The following is a 17,087-nucleotide window of genomic DNA, read 5'->3' on the forward strand; positions in this document are numbered from 1 at the left end:
TTATATGAGCATTTATTATTTTTAAAAATTTATTTATTTAAGTTCAAGTTAGTTAACATACAGTGTAGTATTGGTTTCAGGAGTAAAATGCAGTGATTTATCTCTTACATATGGCACCCAGTGCTCATCCCCGGAAGTGCCCTCCTTAATGCCCATCCCCCATTTAACCCATCCCCCTTCCTCCCCTCCAACAAGTGCCCTCCTTAATGCCCATCACCTATTTAGCCCATCCCTCTACCCACCTCCCCTCCAGCAACCCTCAGTTTGTTCTCTGTATTTAAGAGTCTCTTACGGTTTGCCTCTCTCTCTGTTTTCATCTTACTTTTCCTTCCCTGCCCTCTGCTTGTTTGTTTGTTTGTTAGTTTTTCATCATGGCAAGTGTAGTCTTTAATCCCTATTACCTAGTTAGCTCATCCTCCATCTTTTCCTCTGGTAACCATCAGTTTATTCTTTATAAGTAAGAGTCTGTTTCTTGGTTTCTCTCTCTTTTCCTCTGAGGACAAACTGACTTTAATTGTTTACTTAAGAACATATTTTCTTTCAATTAGATTCTTGCTGCTTGACTGAAGGGTCCACAGTGTTGCTTTCTGAAATCTCTGCTTTCTTCACAGTGCTGCACTGTGTACATCTCCTTTAGATTCTATGAAAATCCCTGTGATGCTTCTAACTCCACTCTTTGAATAGGGAGGGGAGCTTCTACTGCTCACTTGTCTTTCTGTCAGTTGGACAGCTCTCTCTCAATCATTTTTTCCAGTCTCTTCTGAAGGGAGGGGAAGAATGAGGGCTTTGATTTTACTGCTGTTTTCTTTCCCAAGGACTTGTCTGGGAAGGGTATTGCTCCTAGTTTTCCTCAATTCCCAGTCCACTTGATGGAGAGCAATGCTGTGAATTCATATATGCTTGGGTGCTTAGCTCTGCAGGCATTTTCTCACTATGAATAATGCCCCTCCTCCCCCTAATTTGTTGGTAAGAGTGAGTGGGCCTGTTCCCGAGGCCTTTTGGCTGTGGCCTCTCCATCTCTTATTTCTTGTGTCACTCAAAGTCCAACAAGGAAAACAGAAACCATTAGTTTTTTTATTAGAAAACATAGTAGGTAGTGTAGAGATGAGAAACAACAAGTTGCTGCACGACCCCCATCCAGAGGGACAGAGGGAGAGGTGGTGTTATTGGAGCCTATGGGTTAGGGTCACCCACAGCTGTATGTAGCTGCATGTGCAACATGAGCGGGGGCCAACGAGGAAGCTACCTAAGATAGAGAGTGGGAGAAATACTCTGGCTTCTCCATTGCTCCCATCTTGTAGCCTCTTGTTAGTGCTCCTGTTGGTCAAATCCAGTTGGAAGTTTGTTGTTGAGAGAGCATAAGAAACAGCTTGCAGGGGTGGTCCCTCTGCTTGTGAGTAGAGGAGGGGAAGGCTGGGAAGGATTTGGGAGCAAAAGGGGCCCAGGACTGGCACCCTTTATGGTAAATACTAACATGGGTCTTATCAGAGGGTCTCTCCAAAGTCCCTAAGCAGTTCTAGCCCTTTGAATTATGAGCATGCTTGGCTGTATGTGCTTAGAAACCCAACATCAATGTCTGTGTTAGATCTTCCTGGTTACTTGTTTTGAGAAGTTTCAGAGTCTGTCAACCCTGCTCCCTCTACTCACTCCCCTGCCCCCCATTACCTTTCATCACCTTCATGTTCTAGTTCCTATTTAACCTTGTTCCAATGCCACTTCCACACCTTCCTGCTAACTCTGGCCACACACTTCCTACTAACTAGCTCAGATATGATCTGCCAATCTGCAGAGGGTTCAATTTCATCCCAACTAATTTGGCCCCAATTTCTCTCTCTACTCCTGTATCCCCTCCTTGGTCATTAGGAATCATTTTCTTTGATAAGGTAATTAAGATGCTGAGCATAATTTATCAGCTAACATGGCTATATAAGGATTTCTTATTAATGAAGACACAGTGGTAAGGCTGTGATTCCAATTCCTGTTAAATACAAACTCATCCACTGCATTGACACTGACTGGCAGTAAACTACCATTCATTAAACTCACCAAGCTTATATTATTCTCTGTAGAGACAGCTGGAAAATTATCCTTGGGTGCCACAACACTAATTTTAATTTTAAAGAAATGAGCCATGAACTGCTGAAAATAATAATTCTCAATGATGACACCTGAGAGGCTGTTGTGGGTATCAACCAATATATTAATTTTATCTCTGGTTTCCAAGCTGCAGAAATCCTCTTGCTAGTTATACAAGAATTTTGTGAAGGCATGGCCCCATACAACTCTCAATACAAAGGGATTTTTCTAAAACAATGGCTCTCTACTCTGTTGAACAGGTCCTGCACATCCTTTACAGGGTCTTCCCATTTGAAATGGTAGGAGTTGACCAGATATCTGTCTTCCTGATAAGTATGTCACAACAACAGTGTGAATATTCCTGTTTTAGGAGAACCATATTTTAAACAGATGCCATTGCTATTTAGGAAACTGGATTTTTGGGGGGTTGATTTGACCAGTTTTGCAACCAAAGCAAATATTTTACAATGCAGTACTACTAAGTTACATCCACTGCCTGAGTGTCTGAAATCTTTTGAGATACAAAAGCTAAAGAAATCACCTCTGAATTCTGAAGGCAGATGAGTCAGCATTACATTTTAATTCTAACTCACCATCACCGTCACCACCAAAACCCATTTGCCTCTCTGTTTATAAATGTTGTCAGAGTTTTCCTTTTCGCAGGCTCACTGAACATCTTCGAGGGGTTTCTTCAGATATCTTCACAGTAATGAGCCCTTGTTGCAATGCCTGTCGGTCATTGTTCAGTGGCATTGTGAACTACCATGCCAGGTTTTATTAGGGAGCCTGTGGAAGCCCTGAGCAGAGAGAGTCTGGCCCTGAATTGTTGCAGTTTTGGTGTGCACCATTTTGGCTGCTTCAGAGTCAGAGAGGTTGAAAATCTAATAACCCAATTCCCTCGTGCTGGAGAAGAGTCTGCAGTTACTTATTCTCCTAATTATTTAAATTTCTTTCCTTTCACATCTTGAAAGCACTCTCCATGGGACGAACAGTCGACCCACCAAGGAGAAGATTTATTTCTCTTCACAGAGATCAGGTGGTTTACTCAGAAGCAAGTGGCCCCCGGAGATTTGGATGAGTTTGGTAAGAAGCTCTCCTTTGAAATCAGTGCTTTGCTCCCCCAGCCTCCCCGCAAGGTTGCACTGCTTTCCTTGAGGAGATGAGTTTTGTATGGAAAGTGTGATTTGCTTCAGAAATTATGACTTTGCAGCTGTAGATAATCTTTTAAGAGTTCCTTTGATTGCCCTTTAGCCAGCCCTGCAAATAGTTATAGAAGCATCATTAGTTTTCCCGTATCAGAAGGCCAAAATCTAAGGCAATGCCCAAGATAACCATTCTTAAAAAATTTTCCCAGAACATAATTTCTATATATTTGTTTGAAAACCTACCTTTTAAAGGAAAGTAACAAGGCAAAAAAGGAAATGTATTTTTAGCACAGTCAGTTCAAATCTCTCAACTCTGTGTTTTTCTAGATTCTATAGGTCACTTTAAAAAATTATTATTATTATGTTAAAGTGTTTATTTACTTTGAGAGAAGAGAGTATGAGTGGGGTAAGTGGGGGTGAGGGGCAGAGGGAGAGACAGGGGGGCACGGAGAATCCCAAAGAGGCTCCATGCGGTCAGCACAGAGCCCAGTGTGGGCTGATCCCATGAATCATGAGATTGTGACCTGAGCTGAAATCAAGAGTGGGATGCTTAACCAACTGAGCCACCCAGGCATCCATTAAAAAAATTTTTTTTATATATTTGCTGAGGACACAGGGAGTCTCACAATTAATGATATCGCCTATAGCGCTCAGGACAGGTCTGGAAATAAAGTGGATACTTGAACTATGTTGAGGAGCTCGTTGGATGTGATTTCATTGTGATGATGCCTATTAGTGAGAGTGCCTCATTCTTGGCAATCAGGATTCTGCTGGTTAGGGTGCTGCATTATATAAGGGAGAAAAGACCCAACACCAGTTAGCCTAAAGAACAATAAGGCTTTTATTAGCTTGTGAACCTGAAAAGGCCAGAGTCCATCAGGGGCTCTAGTTCTGAGATTCTCTCAGCTCTGTTTCCAGTTGGTTTCGTAAGATGGATGCCAGCCTCAATGGGGACTACAGAAGGAGAGTCAAAGCACTGCTTCCCATAATCTAAACAGAGTCCTGAGTTCACCCAAGTCTTCACCTCCAGAGATTCAGTTTCTGTTGATCTTAAATGAGCCCAGGAGTTGGTGTGCTTTAAAAACTCCCTGGGTAACTCTTATGTGCAGTCAGGGCTGAGTCTCACTGTGCTAGGAGAGGTATATATCTGAGTCACAGTGGCCTAATAAGATTTTTCTCCCCTTGGAATTCGAAATCTGGAGTGGAAATGCCCAGAAGCTGAATGTTTCTGGAGTCGAGTCATGTTGATGATAGTGATCTGTATAGAGGGCCTTTAAATTATCCTGCTGAGGTCTCTGTATTTACCCTGGTCTCTACACTTCCAAGTGCACGGCCATTCACTTCTCCCTGTGATTCTATGAGGTACCCTAGGTTTCTTCTATTCACTCATCCATCCACCTACCCATCCATCCATCCACCCACTCATCCACTCACCAAATGTTTATTCGGTACCTACCTAGTTGCTCTCTCCTGGATTTCATGTAAGTAATCTGTGAAAGTGGTTTAAAAGTTTGGCTTGGGTGAACTTTTACAGCCTGCTGTCTCAGCTCTCGTGTTGGTTAATCCAAATCCTTTCTCATACTTTGGTCCTACTTTCTTCAGTGTTTAAAAAAGACAGTCCTTGTTGTGTTTTCACACAACTCTTACTCTTACTCAGCTTCTTGCCTGCCAGAGCATTAGCATCCCAAAATCCAGAGGCAGTTTGGAGAAGGAATTATTAGCATGGGCTCTCAAGCCAGTCTGTCTGGGTTTGACTTCTGGCTCCTCTTATAAAATACCTAGTTCCTCCCCTCACCCCTTCCTTCCTTCCTTCCTTCCTTCCTTCCTTCCTTCCTTCCTTCCTTCCTTCCTTCCTTCCTTCCTTCTTCCCTCCCTCCCTTCCTTCCTTCCTTCCTTGCATATCAGCTTTACTGTGATATAATTCACATATAAAAGTGTAAGATATTTAAAGTATACATTGTGGTGATTTGATATCTGTATCGTGCTTAGTTTCTTTCTTAAAATGGTGATAATAAAAATGGTGAATTCATAGGTTGTTGTGAGAAGTCAATGAGCTAATTCATGTAAGGCATGCAGCATTTTCTCATGGTAAATAGCGAGTGATAGCAATTACTGGCATGATGATTGTTCGGGTTCTGTTGCTTAAAACAGGCACTCAGCTCTGCCGCTGCTGTGCCAAAGTAGCCCCCGGCACTCTGCGAGCAAGTCGGCGTGGCTGTGTCCCGATAACGCTTTTTCAGAAACAGGTGACAGGTTAGGTATGGCCCACGAATCATAATTTGCCAGTCCCTGGTTTGGAGCAACAGGGGCTGTAAGTGTGAAATAATATAATTATAGAAGGAGGCTCTTACTCTTGATAGTGGTGGCTTATTGAAACCTGTAAGAAAACTTCTATTATTTTTGAGAACTACTAAAATCCTGGGAACAGAGAGGATGGGTCAAGATTCTACTCTTGGCAGACTTTAGGCTGTAAAACATAGGCCCCATCATTAGGCAGTACACACTTACTGCTTATATTGGGCCAGCCTGGGGGGATAGAAAGGTTCTAGGACTCCGTGCTCACTGGGAAGAGCTTCTCATTTACCCTTGACAGGCTTCTTATCCCAGGTGTGGGTTCTAATAGTTGTCAGGTAACTGGGATTTCTGGGGAAGGTAGTTGTAGCACCCAAGTTTCCTTGTGGGAAATCATTTTATGGGGATAAATATTTTTCCTTTGAGGTGCTTATTTAACCATGTGGAAGCTACTCTGGGGATATACCTAGAAAGGAATTCTTTAAGGGCCTTTCCAGCACATGGGTATAGTTTCATTTTTCAGTGCAGTGGAGCAAGGCTGTGAGAGTGTACTCTGCATTTAGAGGGGAAAGATGTGACACCTCGCTGTCCCATTTATCAGCAGCCTGGCACTTTTGTGGGCAGCAAGGAGACTTGTAAAGAAGACAAATAAAACCACTGGGAACAATAGTGATTCACTCCCAGAGAACTCCTCGCCCAGCTGTATTCTCTCATTTCCTGCAGTGTAAAATCAGTACTATTCCCTGAAAAACAAGAAAACCAAATTGAAGTACCAAAGTGAGACGGGGAGCGAGGGAAAGAGACTTGATGGATAGAGATAGGGGAAGAGAGGCACAAGGAGAAAGATAGGAGTATTCCCCAGTGCCCCAGGCCTCTCCCTACACGGATGGAGACGGGATAGGAGGCAGATGCACAGAGAAAGGTTACCCAGAAAGAAAGGAAAATAAAAAAAAAAAAAAAGGAAAAAAAAAAGAGAGAGGCTGGCGATCTNCACCTGAAACTAAGTTTCATCATTTTAAGGCCTCACCTTGCAGGGGCTACAATTTATTTTGCTACCTATTTTCTCAGAGGGAGGCGCACAGCCAGTCAACAGTCATAGGATGGCATCTTTAATGTGCCCACACACTCATCTATCCTGTTTAAAAAGCTAGCTCATTGGGAAAATAATGGTCCCCCTTGGACCCTAACGTTCATAAGATAATATTTATTGGCTCTTTACAGCTAATTTTTCTTGCCGGTCAGTGGGTATCATTTCTTAAAGAAAACACATAAGATTGAAGCTTAAAATACCTCTTGCTTTTTTGGCAGCAGGTGAGAAGCATGGATATGCCCTGCTTATAAATCATGGACTTTCAACAAAAACCTTGACTGAGTGAGGGAAGGGCTGTTTTGGGTTCAAAATTTTTTTTTCTTTTCCTCTAATTTCCTGAAGAAAATTTTTGTGCTGTTTGACTTTAACCAGTAGAAATGTACTGTGTTCTCCCCCTCGCCCCTTATAGACTTTAAAATTCAATATGACCTAGCCTTTTGTTTTTTGCATATGGAAAGGGCAGGGCATAGGCTGATGAAAAAAGAGACTTTTCTCCAAGAGAATTGTAGAGAAACCTGAGATAATAAGCATTGCATTATTTCTCAGGTATACTTTCAGAGTTCCCAAAAGCTGTTGATGAAAGCTTTTGGATGGCTAATTTTGAAATTTTGTTTTCCTGTGGAGTAGATCAGCCCTAATCGTGGTGCGGATCATAGACCACAGCACTTGAAAGACATTCATTTAACCTAAAAGAAGCTAGACTTTAGTCAATAAAGGACTTCAATAAAAATTGATGGTGGTATTTCCTTGGGCTATAGACTTTACTTTTATTAGAGCTATGTCCCACATTTGATTCTAAACTGTGGCTGAGGTCTGCTTTTCAGAATGGACTGAATTCTCTAAGCACTACTGAGTAAGTCACTTGCGTCTGTGGGCTGTGGTCCCTGTGGCCTGGGCACTGGGGGGTGTTAAGCCCGTTTCTATGAGGTGGCATGAGGAGAGAGTGGAAGGGTGGAAACAAGTTTTCACGGACACTGTGGGAAGAAGCCAAATTTAGATGCTTGTTTGGGGTTAGAATGACTGTTCCTATCTGGAGCTGCTGTCACCGAGTAATATATATATGGTTGAAAAAGAGAGGCAGGGGAGGCATTAAGGAACATTTTCTTACTTGGAGAAATGGTATAAAAGATCTTGGAGATGAGAAAATAAACAAAAGCAGGTTTGAATCTCTTCTCCTATAGCAACTCAGAATATTTCAAATTTCCGCTGTGAGCTGCGTTGTCTCATTAGACTGCCGCAGAATATCCATTCAGGATATTCACTTCATCAGCAGAGAAATGAAGATCAGATCTTTCTTCTGCCTTCCATTATCCCCGTCACTGCTGGGGAGATGTCTATCTCCCCTTGGAAATGAAATGTACACTACCTGCTTCATAATTAACCTCTTGAGTATCACGTAAAAGATGGGAACTAACACCTTAGCTCTGGAAATCAGAGTTTATTCAAAGGACATCCTGAACTGAGCAACAAATTGTTCATTGACTCTGAATCAACAAGAAAATACAAACATGAGCATAATTACAAAAAAGAGTGGCAAACCAAACGAATTGTTTTTGAGCTTTGTAGTGGTCTGTATAGCATCTATCCCCACTCTGCTTCTGAAGGGCATTTGTGTATAAGTGACATTCATGACTGCTGATAAAGATCCTTGTCATATAATCAAAGCATTATCCCTAAGATATTTTCCTTCATTGATTTGCATATTCTAATTACCTAAGGAAATGATTTAGGCAAGAGATATGATTTTATACTTGATTAAAAGCTGTGGATGTTTATTTATAATGGGAAGAGTTTCCTACCCTTAACAGTTTTGTGTTCATATCCATTTCAAGCTTTTATTTATATATAAAATATTCACATGGATTCTAATATTCATCCTAATCTCTTTAGTCAATATGGAAATAATGCTGGAGTTCTCTATTCTTAGAACCACTCATCTTCAGACAGCTGCTTGTACTATTGCAAAGAAAATGACCCCAGTAGGGCTCCGTGAAGTCCTTTTTTGATGCTGTGTTTGATATAAGCCATCAGCAATGAGGAACATACTCCAATTATAACCTCAAAGTGTCTATGGGTTTCCATCTTCTCTTCTACTGGCCCACCATCACCCTGTTGCTGGAAGGTTATGAATTTTTTTTTATGGCATGGAGGGTATTTTTGCTCTTCTCTTTTAAACAGAAGTCTCTTCTGTCCAGACACCTATTTTAGTTCAGCAACTAAATAGTTGCAAGAGCTCTTGAACCTGGTCGTTTGGTGTTTCTGAGCCAGCAGGTGCTATGATCACAGGTATATAATAGTAGAATGAGATAAAAATGCCAGCTAGTATAAATCTGGTAATCCTAGATTCCTCTAATTCCCAGCTGGCATAAAAGGATTTGGGTACTTGTGTTTGTGTGGAGGAATCTTGATCTGATGTCTTGATCTTTGAGATGATGTTTGAATTAAGGATTAATAAAGATTCATGGGACTTTGATTTTCCTTATGATTTTCTTTAAGTTGCAAAGCACATAATAAGAAACATAAACCCTCCATGAATGTTGCATTCGCTGGGAGAAACCATTGGTGTTAAAATCCAACAAACACATCGTCTTCCTTATGCTGACCAGTGTGCATCCCAGTCATTTTAGCTCACATGTACTCTCCTCTGATGTGATAATGTCCCCACGCTGTGGTGGATCAAATTTCTCTATTTCTGAATTTAAATATCTTTGTTAAAATTCTAATAATTCCCAGACTTACAAGAAGCTCTAGGCTTCTCGAGGGCAAATGCATTTATAAGTTCATTTTATTTACCTCTCTGTGTAGTGGAGAGAGGGAAAAACTGAAAATAATCTTAAAGAAAAAATGAATCGTATCATATAATGTGTGACTGGCTTAAAGTTATAAACACAATTTTATCATTGAGAGTTAGTTTCAATATTTTCTTCTCTGAGGTCCTTGCTGGTAGTTCACGTCCCTTTCTCTTTGAAGTCAGTCAGAAGTGGGTTCTCTGTTCCCCACGCCCTTTCACGTCAACCACAACTTTTTGGTGGTGCTCACATCCATAGCCTGGCAGGTATTACAGTGATTTGTGTTTGTATTTCATATTGAATTGTAAACTTATTGAGGGAGTTTTGTTTTGTTCATCTTTGTATTTCCTCCAACAAATCAAAAAGAGTGACTTAAATGTAGTAAATGCACAACAAACGTCGAACAAATGAATGGTTTCTCTTTGTCCTTTTGAGAATTTTGAAATGAGTCTTCAGTTTTCATCTGAAGATGAATACTTATTCAAAGGTGTTTACTATGCTACATGCCTGGTAGTGTCCCAAGTTGCCAGGGATGCAGCAGTGAATAAAACACAAACATTTTCCCTTGTGACTAAATAAAGAAAAGCAAGTAAATATATATCTAATTTGAGATGGGTGATAAGAGTTAAGGAGAAGAGTAAATCAGGGGAGGGGAACAGAGGTGGCAGGAGGACTCTTAGGCAAAGCCTCCCTGGTAAGGTGACAATCAGGGAGAGTCTGGAGGTTGGTGATGGAGATGCCAATGGGGAGAAAATTCTTCTAGGCTGAGGGAACAGCAAGTGCAGCCTGAGGTGGGAATGGGCCTGGAATATTCAAAAAAGAACAGGGGACCAGTGTGTAGTGACAGCCTGTGGACTGAGGGCAGAAGGATTAGGAGCTGAGGGCGGAGAAGTGGCAAGGGGTGAAATCAATGCCTTGTAGGCACTTCTAAGAATTTGAGGTTTTAGGGGCACCTGGGTGGCTCAGTTGGCTAAGTGTCCAACTTTGGCTCAGGCCATGATCTCATAGTTTGTGAGTTTGAGCCTTGCGTCGAGCTCTGTGCTGAAGGCTCACAGCCTGGAGCCTGCTTCAGATTCTGGGTCTCCTTCTCTCTCTGCCCCTCCCCCACTTGTGCTCTGTCTCTCTCTGTCTCTCAAAAATAAATAAATGTTAAAAAAAAATTAACAAAAAAAAGAATTTGAGGTTTTACTCTGAGATGGAAACTCACTAGAGTTGAATATTGGAGTAGCATGATTTGACATTATAAAATTAAGAAAAATTTGTCCACGGTGAAAGTTGTGTTTTGATGATCAGAAATTTTACTCTAAGGTGGAAGGCAGTACAATGGGTTTAGCAACCTTGAATTGGAAGCGTGGAAATTAGTAAAGGGAAAGCTCACTAGAATGGAATCCGAGGGCTTGGCAGGTGGAATTCTTATGTCCCACCACCGGAGGTCAATTACAAATGCAATAGAAGGAGGTGTCTCTGCACATGGATACTATGGATGGTACTTTCATATCCCAGTAGGAGGAGGATAGTCTTCCTCTTCCTCTGGCAACAGCTCCGCCAATGAGAGACAGTCACAGTTTAGCCAATAAAAAGCCACGATACTTCAAACTCTTAGTTTACTCCAGTGGACTTTTTGTTTATAACAACCTTCCCAACGTTCCCCTTGCCTCTTGCAATTCTCTGCTATTCTGGAATAAATCCATCTTTTGCCGGTGAAATAACTGGCGGTTTTGTTTTTAAGGTTAAGGAAAGCATGCTCTAATTATATCCAGTATTCTAAGTACATTTAAAGCAAGAGTCCTGGAACTACCATGGGCATCCAGTTGTGATTCTGAGGTGATAGAATGCTTAGAGCCTACATTTTGTGACCTATATTTAGTGCGTCTTATTTTTCCTAGTGAAAGCTTTATTGGTGCACTATTTTGAGTATGTTTTTATTGCTCCCTTACTTATATCTACCAAGGAGCTTCTGCTACTTGATATACACAGTAGGCACTATAATAGTTGGAAGTAATTTCTCACCAGGCCAGAAGTCACCGTTGACCAGGAGTCACAAAACTTTCCAGATCTTGTGCCTCTATCAGTAAAATATTTTTAAATATTCACAACCTACATATATTTATCACTTATATACATGTACTTCAATAGCCATATTTGTTTATTATAAAACATATACTTAAAGGGATTTAAAAGGTTAACATAAATACAAATACCTAAAATAATACTTTATATGTTGATGGTTACAAAGTATTTTTGCTCTCATTAAAATATTGTCACAATTTTTAAATGAGAGCTATGTACTTGCATGTGCTTTATTACTTTGTAGACTATTAGTTTCAAGCTTTGAAATGAAGCAATTAGCAGGTCTGTTTCAAATTCAAGCTCATTCTGAGACTTGATTTTCAATTATTGTTGTAGTTGAAAAACATTCCTCAAGAATGTCCAAGTGGAAGAAATCCATAATGGACTTCACTTTACTTAATCATGTAGGTCAATTTTCAACCCTAAATTCATCTTGCAATGGTTTCTGTTGAAATAGGGTTAGCAAATTTCCATCTTCTGTGATCTTAATCGAATGTTTTTGCAAAGCTAATCTGAAGGTGATGCATTTTAATGTTTTGAACAAAGGCCGTCGGAACCCACTGAAGCCCTCTATTTGGAAGATTTAAAAACAGTCTTCAGCTAGGAGAGTGTTTATAGTGATATGCTTACAGTGTTTTCTTCAACAAAATCATATAATGATGGAGAGATTTCCAAATGTTCATTTTCACAATGCTCTTTCCAGACACACATTCCTTTTGTAAAGCAGCTGCTTTCTCGCTTAGTGTGGAAACATCTAACTCACCTTGAAGGAACGGATTTAGTGTGTAGCTGACGAAGAGCTTCTCCTGCAAGTAGAAGGATCAGCTTTACCCTTGCTGGCTTCTTAGATTTCTACTGGCAGCATTATTAGCATGTTGGGTTTTTTTTTCTTCCAGAAATATCTTAAAGTTATCAGAACATTTAGTGAGGAATAGTTTGAAGAAAACTAGATACTATGAACTATGAATCCACTTAATTGGGCACACATTAACTCCCACATAGAGCAAGAAGAGGCCAATGGCCAAAGAAGAAGCAAGGGTGGGGTTAGCTTCTCCCAACTGACTTTCAGACATATATCTCCTAGGTAGGTGATATCTGACCAAGTGGCGACGGGACATCTGATCAGTAGACCTTGATTTTTTTCTCTTTTTAAGGATTAAAATATATTGAAAAATAGAAGTCTTAATATACTTTTCAGGATTCCCAAAGATCGTGTTGCATGATATCTCTGGGTTTTGTGCACCCGACTTGAGTGACTACTGTACTAGATAGATGCTGGTGTTTTCAGTTGGGGTTTTTGAGGATCCCTGATGGAGCATAAAGGGTTAAAAACTCTTGCTGCTCTATCATTTTTAAGATCCCATCAAGAAAAGATCAACCAAAAAAAAATATAGTGGTTTGGGGGACAGAGATAATTAATTACATCACAGTAGTAATTGAAAGCAAAGTTAATTAAACTTCCTTTAGGCTGGTCATTGCTTATGTTCAAATGCAAATGAGCGTGTACAGCTGTCCCCAAGGTACCCTGTTACTGATGCTTTCTTATAGCTAGCTGATGGGGGTAGCTTCTTTCCTCTATAAATTCCAGTTTTCCAGCTAGCTTCTGTCTTGTCTCTTCTTTTAATTTTCCCAGATTGGATATGCCGTTGCTGGGGGTACATTTATTCCTTCCTTGCTTTTGATATCAAGCTCTCAGTGTGATCTCAGGAAGGAAAGTGATTGGAGCCCAATATACTACCCATCTTGAATTACTAAAGTATTTTTAGTGACATCTATTTTATGATACCTTTATTTTTCCCTTTTCTTTTAAAGTTATTATTTTCTAAAATGGGCTCTGGGAGAACAAAGCTTTTCTTGTTTGTTTGCTAGCGTAACATGTGAATGCACCTCTCAGAGTTTAAAATTCCGAGGACTGTTGCAGAGCAAAATTTTTTTCATAAACTTTTCTTTTTTTTCCCTTTCCTGCAAAATATCTTGAGAAAAGAGTAAACTGTTAAGAGGAATGCAAAAGGTGTGTGGCTGCAGTGTTGGTGGGTGTTGCCACAGCTCAATAATGTTGGCAATTCAGGAACATGAAAAGACAGTAGAAGGAAAAGGTTTAGTTTTATGAGCATGCAGAGAGGTGTGTGGGGAGAAAATGTCCCTGGACATTTCCTTCTTTCTTCCTTCCCTCCCTCCCTCCTTTCCTCCCTCCCTCCCTCCCTCCCTCCCTTCCTTCCTTCTCTCCTCTCTCCTTTCCTTCCCTTTTTCTTTCTATAGACAATAGGAGCATTTACAGCAAATTCTGTTTGGGGCAAAAAGAGAGATAAACTACTTATTCCAAATATGAATTTAAAGGAAACCAAGAATCTAAGAGATTTCAGAGCCCAAGTGAAGTAAGAAGGGTGATCCCATGAGAGACCAGCTCAGTGTGGGGTATTGGGACCAGAGAAGCTTTAGCTGGGCATCCATACCGATGGGGGACACTGATAGCCTGACCCTAGGCATCAGAGCCTGATTGACGACTACTGCATGTGGACAGTCAGCATAAGGTATCAGTGCCCAAGCAGGCTAAGGAAAGTATGGACAGAGTGTGACAGCCTTTTCTAAAACTCGATTTTCTACCTTTATGCCTCGTAAGGGACAGAAAACATTTCTTCACCTCTCTAAGCCAAGGGAGGCATTGCTAAATCAATAAAAAGTTGACCTGCTGTACCTTCACTTTAGACTGTCACAAAAAGGGATGTGAAAGATTAGGAGAGAAGCACTGGACACATAAAGCATATTTCTGGGAAAGAAATAGGAAACTGGTGTTTCAACAAGTTTGGATAAAAACGTTTAAAACAGTCAGGACTCCCAGTAATTCTGTGCTCATGCTTACAAAGCATAAACAAAAATAAAAAATCTCTCAGCTTGAATATCACCTTCAGAATGGGAAACCTGCTCTTTTTTTTTTCCCCTCCTCAGCATGACTTTGGTATGACAGGACAGACTTTGGAATCAAATTTTGTTATTTCATGAGGGCGTCATTGAGGGCCATGTGGAAAGGCGCATGACACTGAGTAGATCTGATATTGAGAGCGTCTGATCCTTCTTGGGAACACATATGCAGTCTTCCCAACTGCATATGGAATCATGTGGAGATGGTGCAGTTAGCGAGGCAACAGGCCTGTGTGCTTCTGTGTGCCAACCTCTTTATATATGGTAGCTTTATTTGTGCACCTGCTTTTTAAATGTTTACTTATTTTTGAGAAAGAGAGAGAAGGACAAGGGGCAGAGAGAGTGAGAGGGAGACAGAGGATCTGAAGCAGGCTCTGTGCTGACAGCAAGAGCCTGATGTGGGGCTGGAACTCAGAAGCCATAGATCATGAACTGAGCTCAAGTTGGACGCTCAACCGAGCCACTCAGATGCCCCATGTGCACCTGCTCTTTAAAGGGGGATCTATTTTTGAGCTGAGATACAGAGAGGTTGCCATTTTTTTCCTTCATATTCCTTCACTGCGATAGGACAAATTTTGCATTCTCTGTGCTTTTTGGCCATTTCACTAATGGTTATCCTTGAGACTCTTATTTTTCTGATCCAGAATTCATTTAAAAAATGTTATCTGACTTTTTTTAACGCTTATCCAAGAAAAGTGAGCTAGAATAAGTGGTGTTCTGGTAAATGTTTAACAACAGGCTTTCAAAAAAAAAAAAGAGAGAGAGAGAAAAAGCATCGATTTCTAGCTCTTGCCAATCATTGTGGTGTAAGTACTCCCATCATGCCTAATTTCAACCTACCAGTGTGACACAACCAGCTCACAAAATTCAACAGTCATTGCAAGCAGAACAAATCAGCTCCAGCATACCTCCGAAGCCCTAATCCAGAAATGGTTCCTGGTTGTTGTTTTGTTTTTTCTTAAAATTTTTAGTGTTTATTTATTTGTTTATTTTTTTTTTTGATAGAACACAAGGAGGGGGGGAAAGAAGACAGAGAGGAGACACAGGATCTGAAGCAGGCTCCAGGCTGCCCAACATGGGGCTTGAACCTACAGACTGTGAGATCATGATCTGAGCTGAAGTCAGACGCCTAACCGACTGAGCCACCCAGGTGCCCCAAATGGTTCCTGTTTAAACTGAGCTAATTTCAGAAAAGACCCAATCGTGTAGGAACTACAACCTATTTGATTGGTCATTTGGGGTTGTAACATAAAGTGGTAACAACTCTCACTACTTTTTTTTTTTGTTTGTTTTGTTTTCGTTTTTGTTTTTTTTACAAATAGTTTATTGTCAAGTTGGTTTCCATATAACACCCAGTGCTCATCCCCACAAGNCACTACTTTTTTTAAAAAATCTATTTCTCAGTAAGAAGTAAAAGGAGAACTAGAACTTAAATATTCTTAGATATTTTTAAGCCTGATGTGGTGATATTATTCTGTTTTTTATTTTCCCATTGAGTGAAATGAAAATAGGGAGGGCTATTTAGATTAGTCTTTCTGATTAGATTTAAAAATAAAATGAAAGCTGAATGAGCCCATGATTAGCTTTTCTGGCAAATTATAAACATAATAAATTTAAAGCTGTCCAAAATAGACCATATCAGGTCTACCTGTTGGCTGAGAATGTTCCAGAATGAGTGCTGAAACTTTCTTCCAGGTCTTTTTCGATGTTTGGTTTTATTGGAAGAGACGGCTGCATTTTCTTTTCTTATAGAATTCTGAAATTACTTTTTCTTTTTCATGTTTGTTTCCATGTCTTATTTAATACATCTTGACCTATCAGTCCACCATATGTTACTATTTTTGTTTTTTGCTTTTCTTAAGTGAATTACATAAGAGAGGGTTATTTGTGGTATAATGAGCATAAATTCCAAAATGAAGGCAAATTAATAGTCAAGGAACTTCCTTTCTTCAGATGTACTTTGTACTGATTATTGACCTTGGATCATCTAGGAGCTTTAAGTGGTTGTGAATCATCTGATCTGTCCCAATTTTTAAGATTCAGAAATAAAACAAGTTTCTGAAGTGATACATGAAGAGATATGCTTTTTATAATCATGTGTGGAAGTTTCTGTCTGTTCTCCTAGCACTACGTTTTTATTTGGAGCAGGTAAGTATTCTATTTTCCTAGAAAGGTTGAATTTAAAGTTAAAGTATAACATATAGTATAAAATCTACAGATTTCTTCTCCTGTACTACTTTTAAATCTACTCCTTCATTTTCTTGCTGTTTCTCTTGGTTCCCCTCCTCTTTCTGCTTAGGTTGTTATAGTGCTTGCTGACTGTAAACAGTCTGAATGAAACCTTGTCTTCTTATTCATCTTTGATCCATGGTATTTAAAACTGTGCTTGGCATATGGTAGGTTTTTAATAAATGTTCATTGAAATCCATTTTTAACTTTTTCAGATAATTCCCTGCTTATGAGTCAATTTCCCTTGGGTCTTAGACATTTTCTCCCGAGCCCTTTGGATGGGGAATGAGATGCAAAATAAACAGCATATGTGGAGTAGGTGAGAAATAGTGGATTTTGATTTGAGATGGTTCATCAATGGTAAGTGTAAGAAAAATTTTAACAAAACATCCTTTTTGATACAGTTGAAACCTAATTAGTGAAAAAATTGAGTTCAGCACCAGACTGATCAACTCTCTGGGTTTGTTTGGGACTGAA

The 17,087-nt window shown here is 40.0% G+C and overlaps 1 protein-coding gene across 8 annotated transcripts in view; it reads left to right on the forward strand.

Moving 5' to 3' along the window:
* LOC144229229 (uncharacterized) overlaps positions 1–17,087 on the forward strand; it is a 360,150-nt gene that overhangs the window by 230,383 nt on the left and 112,680 nt on the right. For 2 of the 8 annotated variants that reach the window (XR_013334407.1, XR_013334406.1), the window contains exons 4-6: positions 3,048–3,159; positions 15,387–15,531; positions 16,826–16,970. The exons of 3 other annotated variants lie outside the window; for them this stretch is intronic. Coding sequence is in view for 2 of the 5 variants with exons in the window: in XM_077761220.1 (XP_077617346.1) it covers positions 3,048–3,159; positions 15,387–15,490 (216 nt within the window). In the remaining 3 variants the exon portion in view is untranslated. Of the gene's footprint in view, positions 1–3,047; positions 3,160–15,386; positions 15,698–16,825; positions 16,971–17,087 lie in introns of those variants that run through there. 3 more of the 8 variants (XR_013334408.1, XM_077761220.1, XM_077761219.1) reach the window with 3 other exon arrangements.

The sequence above is a fragment of the Crocuta crocuta genome, unplaced genomic scaffold (assembly GCF_008692635.1).
Source record: "Crocuta crocuta isolate KB4526 unplaced genomic scaffold, BGI_CrCroc_1.0 scaffold163, whole genome shotgun sequence".
In the NCBI taxonomy this organism is placed as follows: Eukaryota; Metazoa; Chordata; class Mammalia; order Carnivora; family Hyaenidae; genus Crocuta; species Crocuta crocuta.